This window comes from Sinocyclocheilus grahami, unplaced genomic scaffold (genome assembly GCF_001515645.1).
Source record: "Sinocyclocheilus grahami isolate Dianchi unplaced genomic scaffold, SAMN03320097.WGS_v1.1 scaffold489.1, whole genome shotgun sequence".
Lineage (NCBI taxonomy): Eukaryota > Metazoa > Chordata > Actinopteri > Cypriniformes > Cyprinidae > Sinocyclocheilus > Sinocyclocheilus grahami.
The window spans coordinates 617,669-628,719 of NW_015505668.1; the positions used below are offsets into that span (position 1 = coordinate 617,669).

Here is an 11,051-nt window from a genome sequence, read left to right on the forward strand (position 1 = left end):
GCGTCAGCTTCTAGGAATGAAGCAAGCGCTCACAGGGATGCCGGAAGTATGGCACAGAGACGCAGTGTCCCGTTCCCTCCCAAGCTGCGTTGGAAACGCTTTGGGAACGAGTATGCCCACACGGCCAGACTTACAAATCACTGCCTAGTGTGGAAGAGGTGAGAGAAAGGAGCCAGGAGTGGCGCAGAATGCAGGAAGGCAGCTGACAAAGTGGGCGGAGACATCCCGGAGCGTCCCGAAGGCCAACTTCAGAAGGAATGAGTATTGACCCCTAAAGGAGAGGGGAGATCAGAGGACTCGAGGCTATGAAAAAACATCCTGATCCACCGCTTAGCATAAGCTTCTCTGGCCAGAGGCCTCAGCCTCAGCGCACCGTGGAGGAAACGTGTAACTAGGGGGTGTCTACCCACTGACTGGCCACCGACACGTAGACTTTCAAGGTGGACTGGGTCAACCCTGCAGAGAAACGGGCCTGCAGGAACTCCAGCACTGTACCAACTGGGCAGTAAACTGGGTCGAGCTGGTGGTCTCCACACCAAGAAATGAAAATATTCCACTTCAGGGCATACAGTTTCCTCGTAGAGGGAGCTCTGGATTGGAGAATGGTCTCAACAACCTCGGTTGAGAGACAGGAAGCTGCGAGTTGTGCAGATCCCGGGAGCAGAGCGATCTGGGAAAAAGGCGTGCAGACGAAGCCTCAGCCACGTCTGTACCATAGCGTCCAGTCCAAGAGGAGCTGGATGAGTCAGAGAGAACCAGAGGGGACAGTGCGATGTCTCTCGAGTCGCAAACAGGTTCACCTGAGCCTGGCCAAAACCTCTCTATATCTGCTTCACCACCTCGGGGTGAAGTTCCCATTCCCCGGGCCTCGGTCCCTGCCTCGACAGGATGTCTGCTCCCATATTGAGATGCCCAGGAATGTGAACTACTCTCAGTGAGAGGAGTTTTCCCTGGGACCACACAAGGATCTGGTGCAACTGCCTGTAAAGGGAGCGCGAACGCAGACCTCCCTGGTGGTTGATTTAAGAAACCACCGCTGTGTCGTCGGTGCACCAACACATGGCGACCTCTTATGTCTGGAGAAAGTGTTTCAATGCTAGAAACACAGTCAGCATCTCCAGGCAGTTGAAGTGCCACGTGAGATGGTGGCCGCTCCACAGACAGTGGGCTGAGCGGCCACTCATGACCGCTTCTCAACCGGTGAGGGATGCGTCCGTCGCTAGCATTACGCAGTGACAAGCAGCTCCCAGCACCGGGCCCTGAGACAAGAACCAAGGTTACTCCACATGTCTAAGGCACGTTGGCATCGCCGCGTGACCTTGAGCATACAGAGCGGGTTTCCCCTCAGGGAGAACCCCTTGGTCTTGAGCCACCATTGTAGGGGTCTCATGTATAGCAGGCCAAAAGGTATCACGTTGGACGCAGCTGCTATCAGACCCAGCAGTTTCTGGAATTGCTGACAGTGAGTGACCGGCCTTCTCTCACTCTCGTGACTGCAGTGAGGATTGACTCGAACCGAGACAGACGTGCCTGCATCGTGGTCGAATCCCACACCACACCCAGATAAGTGGTTCTCTGTACTGGAGAAAGCACACTTTCTTGGCATTAAGTCTAAACCCCAGCTCTTACAAGTGAGCACCATCTGCTCAGATTGAGCTAATATCAACCGATCATCGATGTGGTTGAGTATGTGGATGCCCTGGAGTCACAGAGGCGTGAGAGTGCAAGACCGACGGAAGAACCCGGTAAGCTTTTGCCCCTTTATCGAGCCTCGAGAGTGAGAGCTGGATCTAGGGAGTGCAGGCGGAGAAAGGGTGAGCCTTCTCCAACCCATCCGCTTCATCCACGTGCGATCCCCACGATCTGAATCGCGTCGTGCCTCAGCAATAGTGGGACCGAACCGTGAGTTCGCAAGCACGGACACACTCCTCGGAGCATGCCCGGCGGGAGCAGAGTGTTCAGCGGGGAGAAGCACAATCAGCCCCTTATTTCCAAGAGCTGACTGTGCGAGCTCCACTCCCCAGTAAATGCTGCTCATAATAATATAGACATAATATGCTTGTGTAACTGATGCTTGTGCAACTGGCGAGCTCATCGATGCTCTCCATATCAACCTCCTTGGAGGAAGACAAGCAGAGCGTCGAGCCCTCTCACCGGGGATAAAAGAACCGCAGAGCGGGCTTCTGTATAGGGATAGGGACCCGCCCGTCTATATTCCCTCCACCGGATCCATATGCAAACCCCACGAGCACAGCCGCCGCTCCGCCTCGGCGAAATCGTGGCCGGCGCCACGAGAAACGCCGGTGAAGGCTCCCTCCTCAAAGAGAGCTGACTCTGAGTGCTTCGCTCCCAAGCAGACAACACACAAACTGTGTGTGTCCCCACCCGAAATATAGCGTGGGCAGGGAGGAACACACAGCCTGAATGCTGTCTGCTCTCGCCCAAATGCTTCTTTTTGCTGAAGCTTGGCATAATGGAGCTTATAAGTGGACAAACAACACTAAATAAGACTCACAAACAGATAGCGACTGACACACACACAGAGCGCTTGCTGAATGACAAAAAGCTAACGCCGGTTCCACCGCACGTGCTTTTATAGCTTCCTGGTCGCAATGTCACTCGCCCATCTATTGGACTGATTTCATATGTGATTCAGAGCATGGTCATGCTGGTGGCATTCCCAAAGCGTTTCCGACGCAGCTCGAGTTCCTGAAGGGGAAACACAAATAAGTATGGACAAGGGCAATACGAATATTTTTCCAAAAAGCCTGTGTTGCACACCACCCTTGGTTGATTGTTCTGGATCTCTTCCTACTTGCTCTTGACTCACAGTGCCAAGTTTATTCAGTTTTACCCGCTTTTTTTTCTCTTACGGGTGACTTCATTCCATATGTTGAAAGACTCATTTTCCTCAATTTCACATGTAACTGTTCCATCCTGTTTATTATTATTATTATTATTATTATTAAGAATGAGGGCTGTCATGATTTGGGCTTTTGCTAGATTGCAAGTGACTTTGGGGTCATGGAGTCATATCCTCTCCTTGAAGAAGTCCCTGATGCCTCTTATGCATCTTGTTTTGTTTTTTTTCATTTCATTTTCTCACAAATGTGCTTTGACAGAATCGAGATTACTGTAATTTGCCAAGGCATTTTGTTGCACTTGTGGTTGAACTGTGGGGTAAGCACACAGTGTGGGTGTTTGTGTGGTTTGAGAAGAAGTAGAAAATACACTATCCATATGTACGGGTGACTTCATTCCATATGTTGAAAGACTCATTTTCCTCAATTTCACATGTAACTGTTCCATCCTGTTTATTATTATTATTATTATTATTATTATTAAGAATGAGGGCTGTCATGATTTGGGCTTTTGCTAGATTGCAAGTGACTTTGGGGTCATGGAGTCATATCCTCTCCTTGAAGAAGTCCCTGATGCCTCTTATGCATCTTGTTTTGTTTTTTTTTCATTTCATTTTCTCACAAATGTGCTTTGACAGAATCGAGATTACTGTAATTTGCCGAGGCATTTTGTTGCACTTGTGGTTGAACTGTGGGGTAAGCACACAGTGTGGGTGTTTGTGTGGTTTGAGAAGAAGTAGAAAATACACTATCCATATGTAAAGTCAATGCAAGCAACACAGCATTTAAATTAAATCATTTAATTTTACACTATATACACCATGTACTTTAGGAAGTTGGATTTCTATGTAACACAAAATACATAGTAAATAAATAATAAATAAAATGTATGTATGTATGTTTTTATTTATTTATTTATTTATTGTGATATTTGCAGATTGCAACTTGTTATTTTTTAAATAATAATGTAAATAAGCAGTATTAATATTCCAATTGCAATCTAATATTCAAATGCTATGTGTTACTGAATGGAATCAATGGACAAAATGATTTAAATCTCATTGGTCCAAAATCATACTCCACACAGTTATTCATTAAACACTACATTTGATTGTGTGGTGTCAGTCAGCATTTTCATTTTCAGTGTGGTCAGAAAAAATAGCTTGACACCTGGAAAATCACTAGTTAGAGCACAATGTAAGGTTTAGTCATTAATTTATACAAAACTGAAACAAAATTAAGCAAAGCAAAAGGTTAAACTCCTATGATTCTGTGCTGTTAAGAGGCACAGTTTTTGCCAAACTTTGCCATTAGTCACTGCATACTCTTTTTTTTTGTCTCTAATACAATGTTTTATTTAATTTTGTGAAATAATAAACACTATATGGTAAAGTGCATTCTTAGTTTTAATGTATCTTTTTTATTCACTAATGTAATTAAAGTTCAACAAACTTAGCAACTGCATTGCTTTGTCAGAGCATTATAAAGAGCAAATGCAGAGTTAGGCTAATGCAAATACAGTGCACATACGCATACAGTAACAGCTATTGATGTAATCATTCATTGCCAGCAGTCAGACAGATCATTACACTCGTCTCAGTCCAACCTCTAAAAATACCAAGGATCCCTAACATGAGGTTGCAGACTTTGCCAGAAAAGATACCGAGTAAATGATTATAGGCTTTTGTGCAGGGTATGAAATGGTTGGTGCAGTGTCAAGCCTAACACAAGTCACATAAGAGTTTTCCTAAATGGGCAACTTATCAGTGCATGGACATATCCTCATGGATTTTTTTTTTTTTTACTATTCTACAGAGCATGACACTGAGCTGTTAATTGAAATTCTGGAAAAACAATAGTGTAAGAATCATGAAATTGAAGATCAAGACGGAATCAATAATTAATCAGACATGTATATTATGCAAAGCAAAAATGACTTTATACTGTATTCCTACTAACTGAATACTTAAAAAATAAAAGGCAGAAAAACTAAGAAATACTGCTGTAATCGACCCCTGACCTCCAGTAAAAGAGCAATGAACAGAAGAGTAGTTTAATATATGACTAGATGAGGCAGATCTCACAGAACTGATAAACAAGTTTTATAGCTGTTTTCTTGATCTATGCTTGAATCAGTTGGCTGATCACTGAACTACCTCCTAATGTAGTTCAGGTTTGAATTAGGGTGAAAGGAGTGCACTTTTGAGTGAAAATCTGCAGTTGTTACCATTACGATACATTTTTACCTGATTTAGAAATATAGCTAATATAATGAGATTGATTTAGTCAGATTAAACTATATATTTTACTTAAATAAAAGATGTTACTATGATGTTAACAGACCATGCACATTTTAGGTATTTGATAAAACACTTGTACAGTAAACTACAGTAGATCATGCTTGTTTTCCATATGATTGTCCATTCTGAAAAGAATAGTACATACTATCATGTGAATGATGTTGTGTTCAGTATAAGTACAACTACAAATGATTATTATTTTATTATCATTATATACAGTATGTTCTCTCTGTATTGTTGAAACTGTAATGCCATATCCCATTCATTCATATCTACATAAACGTGAATATGAAGTTTCACTTTCCAATAGGTCTGATTACATTATACAACGGCTGGGTATATCCCCCTCCTCCCCCAACACACACACACACACACACACACACACACACACACACACACACACACACACACACTTCTATTGTTTTAATACTGAGCAAGTTATAAATACTATAACATAACTACTAAAATAAAACTGTATTTACTTCATTGTTACAGTTTTTACACATGTGGATGTAAAACACACAAAATTACCTTTGGGAGGTTTTGTCAGATTTAACTCACTCCTGTACAAATTAGTAGAAACGTACACGCACACAGAATTATCTTTTTATCCAAAAGGGGGCACTGTTGAGTTTCCAAAAGGCCCATTTATCCAAGAAGATACTTAACTTTAATTATTTACAAATACTTGTATTAATTGGAATTATTTAATTTTCATTCTAACAATAATAATGTTGTATTATAACTTAATTTAGTAATTATTTTATAATGATTAGGTCGAAAAAAATCAGTTGTTAACCTCCTGACGTATCTGCAAACTGCATAATATTACAAGAACCCCCCCCCCCCCCCCCCCCCCCCCCCCAGCTATCCTTGTGGGGACTCTCCATAGGCGTAATGGTTTTTCTACTGTACAGACTGTATATTCTATTGCCCTACACCAACCCTACCCCTCACAGGAAACTTTCTGCATTTTTAGATTTTCAAAAAACTTCATTCTGTATGATTTATAAGCTTTTGTACCCGTGGGGACCTCAGTTTAGGTCGACATGAGGACATGAGTCCCCATGAGTCTGTGTGTAGTCAGGTTTAAGTCCCCACCAGGATATATAAACCAGTACACACACACACACACACACACACACACACACACACACACACACACGTGGTATACTAAAGTAAAATAATAGAATTTAACATTTTGAAAAGGGAAAAAAGCAAGAGTTTTCGACCTCCATTCAGTTCTTTCCCCCTGCATTTCCAAAATGACAGTCAGCTGACGAGAAAAGTTTTCGTTTCCGAACCCATATGTTAACGAGCTCTGAGATTCAGCGACCCCATTGGCTTCCTCCGAACCTGACGTCACGGAAGCTATAAAACTCAGCAATGCTTTTAAACTCTACTGTAGTGTGTCGAGTTTAAAAACGCTCTCTCAGTTCGATCTGTGTCAGCAGCATTTAGCGCACTTCTTTTACGTTACACTCACCCGTTTGACCACGATGATGTCTGCTCATGAGGAGTCACCAAAGTGTTAAATGTTTGAAATCCAAGGCCGCCGAAATTCACTTGTAAAGAGAGGAGAAAGAGATCCGATGCATCTTTGCAAAAGACTGTGCCAAGGAAGAGCTCATAATCTGGAGTTAGGAGCGCAGTGAAAAGTCCTGTGCAGTCTCTGTTTTCCTGCTAAAAGTAAAGCATTTTAACATCAGCAAGCTGGCACACTCTCTCCCGACCCAGCCCGCTTTGACAGCTGCTCTTCACCCGCTCTGGAGGACGGTCAGCAGCAAGAGGATGGCATCAGAGCTGGCACTGAGCAGCTCCGACCTGCCCACCAGTCCCCTGGCCATGGAATATGTTAATGACTTCGATCTGATGAAGTTTGAGGTGAAGAAAGAGCCACTGGAGCCCGATCGCAGCATCAGCCAGTGCAGCCGCCTGATCGCCGGGGGCTCCCTGTCTTCCACCCCGATGAGCACGCCCTGCAGCTCGGTTCCCCCTTCCCCAAGCTTCTCGGCGCCCAGCCCTGGCTCCGGGAGCGAGCAGAAGGCGCACCTAGATGATTTCTACTGGATGACTGGTTATCAGCAGCAGCTCAACCCGGAGGCGTTGGGTTTCAGTCCAGAGGACGCGGTTGAAGCGCTGATCAACAGCACACATCAGCTCCAGAGCTTCGACAGCTATGCTAGAGGCCAGCAATTCAGTAGCGCAGCCGGGACGGGAGGCGCCATGGCCGGAGAGGAGATGGGATCCGCCGCCGCGGTGGTGTCCGCAGTCATTGCCGCCGCTGCAGCGCAGAACGGGGCACCTCACCACCACCACCACCATCATCACCACAGCCACCACCAGCAGCACCAAACTCCCGGGGTCCAGTCCAGCAACAACTCCTCTGCCGCCTACCACCAGCACTCCCACCTGGATGACCGCTTCTCGGACGAGCAACTCGTTACCATGTCCGTGCGGGAGCTCAACCGGCAGCTGCGCGGCGTAGGCAAAGAGGAGATGATCCGACTCAAACAGAAGAGGAGAACCCTCAAAAACAGAGGCTATGCCCAGTCGTGTCGCTACAAGAGGGTCCAACAGAAGCACGTATTGGAGGGCGAGAAGACCCAGCTCATGCAGCAGGTGGACCACCTCAAACAAGAGATCTCCAGACTGGTGCGTGAGAGAGACGCGTACAAAGAGAAGTACGAGAAGCTCGTGAGCAGCGGCTTCCGAGAAAACTCGTCGAGCAGCGACAACAACCCCTCATCCCCGGAGTATTTCATGTGAGTTCCCTATAAAGCCTAAAAAAAAGAAATCAATAAAGTTTGTAAAGGTTTTTTTCTGTTTTGGGGGTTTTGTCAGATCAAGGCTGACAACCTCTTTAATTTTTTTTTTTAAGAACTGAAGTCAGCTCTTCTTGAATTTTGGAGGCTTGTTGTGCATCCAAAAATATATATTTTTTTTTCTTTCTGCATATGCATTATATTATTCTCTAAATTAGTTAATATTTTGATGTGTATGCATATACACTCATGATATTGACCTTCATTCACTTTTTTGCCAAATATGAAAGTTTGCTATTTTTTTCATATATGTATTTTTTGCTCTTTTGCCAAAGTCAAAGGATGCCTTCCCCCCCCCCCTTATCATCTCATGCCTTCTGCTTGCTGTTTTGTGACTTTACATGAGAATCTATAAACTATATAAAGAGACATGTCATTAAAGTGCCTGCATGCTGGACATGTATGGTCTTTTTTTCTTTCTTTATCCCCCCTCTGTTTTTTTATGCTCTTGAAAATGAACTTCTACTTGGAAAAGAACTTATGCTCCGCATGGCATTCATACATATCTTTCATTTCCCGATCACTTTTTTGGAATACGAACTAAAAAAAGTGAAAGGAGCATCATGCCATCATCCCCATGAAAAAGTTGATCCATACGGTTTCCATGCAGTTAATTCTCTGTTGAGAGCCAACTGGAAGCAGTGTTGCGAGGGAGAGAACAAGGACCTGGTTTCTGAAAGGAATTCTCCCTCTGAGACATAAACAGTGTTGTTGCTAAAAGCGGTTTGTGTATTTAATATCAAATCTTTGCATTTTGATAACTCTGGAATGAACTACATTTTTTTTTGCATCATATGGTCATGGCACAGTTAGAGGTAGCCCATGCCACAGGTTGACTTAGATTTTAGATATTGCCTGATCATTTTGTTAGACGTTTGGGAAGGCTCCAAGTTTGCATACAGCTGGATTTTTATTGTGCGTAACTTGAGCTTTTTGCAGCATGTGCTTGCAATGAAAACAACAGTTTGACAGTTGTAGTTCCTGTTGTAGCCTGCCATTTACTGTATTTTAAAACCAAAGTATTAAAGTAGAATTTCAAGTCAACATCATGCATTCAGAAAAAAAATGTCTGATGTAAAATCTGACCTATTTGGAATGAGTTGCACTAAGCTTGTAGCAAATTATATATCACATATTGGAATCTATCTAGAACGCTAATTTAAAAGGCACCATCATGGCTTTGCTGAAAACTAAAGGATATAATCTTATTTAGATATATATTGTCAAGCAGGACTCGGTTTTCTTTCTTTCTTTCTTTCTTTCTTTCTTTCTTTCTTTCTTTCTTTCTTGTTAATAAATTCATTACTTACATGGCAATAATGTAGTAATCAATATTAAAATGTCTGGACATTGTTTTATGGTCAGGGATTGATACCCTGCTTGTATAAAATCAGGATATACAGTTCATCAATAAATTCTTAAAACTATGTTAATTTTTTTTCATATATATTTTGCTGTGCAAAATTATTTTACTCACTAACCATATGTGATGTTCATATATGCTTATTTTCATTTCATACAATTATATGATATGCAATAAAATGCAATTTGGGCCACTTAAAGTCTGCTCTGGATGTTGTTTGTTAAAGTTTTATTATTATTTATTTATTTTTTATTATTATTTTTTATCAATCAATAGTTGAATAAAACATAAGTCTTGTTAGTAGTGTGATTGTATTAGTCCAGTGCATGCATTTCGCAAAACATGCTTGACGTCTCAAAAAATAGACTGTCTAGCACAAGATTCAAAATGAAACTATGTAAATAGCAATCTCTCTTATCATTTAGTTGTTTGGCTCAAAGGACAACAATTTGTTAACACCACAGAGTGCTAATATTCTCAAGATTTATGGCAATTTTACTACAAACACTATCTCATAAATGTACAAATATTATCTGGAAAAGACCACGGGATTAGAGAGCTGCAGCCAATAGCACACAATGTTTGCTACAGTTTAAATAAAGAATGTTAAAGCAGACAACGCTGGAACATTCCAAAGTTCGACACCGTCTCAATGTGATAGACTTTGCTTTATGTTTAGATTGACGTTATAGCCTTCACCTTTCTACCCTTTATTTAGTGACTCACAATATAAATTTGTGAATTACTTGACAAAAGCTATGCCTTTTAACAAGGTGCAGGTTGTGCCTGCTGTGTTGCACAGATGGCTCAGTGCACAGAACAGTCCCTGAAACTCCTGGAAAAGCTGTTTGTGTGGGTCTTGAATTACAAAAATAGAGTAATTTAACTGCAAATGTAAATGGTTGTAGTTATCAAAGAACAGCGTGTTTATGCATCCGCCTGGGACATGCATGTTTATAAGAGCGCACAGTTGTATGAGCCCGGTTACATGAGTATGTGTATAGGGGTTCTTAACTGGTGAGTCGTAGGTCTGTTTTGATAGTACAGCGGACAGCAGGGAAAAGTCTGTGCTAAATGCAAATAGTAAAATAAATAAATAAAAATGTATTAAAAAGTAAAAAAAAACATTCACAAACTTGTTTCATTTTTACAAAATATATAAATTTTCCTATTCATCTTGTTACATTAATAATTGTGCATATGTCTGGGCTTAAGCAGTAGATATTAATATGAATAAATTCAGATTGTTTGATTTGTATGGACTTTTTTTTTTTTTTACCTTTGTATGATGAACTATTTAGCTTAAGTGTCATAATGTAAAATTCTGAGGCAATATCAGTTGAGAACCACTGTACTAGTGAACATGATTTTGGCAGTCAGAGTAAACAATCACATCCTGTATGTGTAAGACTTTTTCCACTGTTAGACATGTGCTATCTGACCACTGATATAAGGACAGTGATAGTACACAAATATATATTTTAAATCCACGTCTTTGAAAACCCAGACATACAAAAAAAGCTGCACACTAAGAAAAAATCAAATTTTTTTTTTTTTTACCTTTGTATGATGAACTATTTAGCTTAAGTGTCATAATGTAAAATTCTGAGGCAATATCAGTTGAGAACCACTGTACTAGTGAACATGATTTTGGCAGTCAGAGTAAACAATCACATCCTGTATGTGTAAGACTTTTTCCACT

At 41.7% G+C, this 11,051-nt stretch overlaps 1 protein-coding gene across 1 annotated transcript in view; it reads left to right on the top strand.

Annotated features, from left to right (window-relative positions):
* The first annotated feature begins 6,580 nt into the window (after nucleotides 1-6,580).
* The window catches only part of LOC107554008 (transcription factor Maf-like), an 8,281-nt gene continuing 3,810 nt past the window's right edge, over nucleotides 6,581-11,051 (top strand). Inside the window, exon 1 of the mRNA XM_016236363.1 lies at nucleotides 6,581-7,926. Within this exon, the coding sequence (XP_016091849.1) occupies nucleotides 6,953-7,926 (974 nt within the window). The 5' untranslated portion in view covers nucleotides 6,581-6,952. The remainder of the gene's footprint in view (nucleotides 7,927-11,051) is intronic.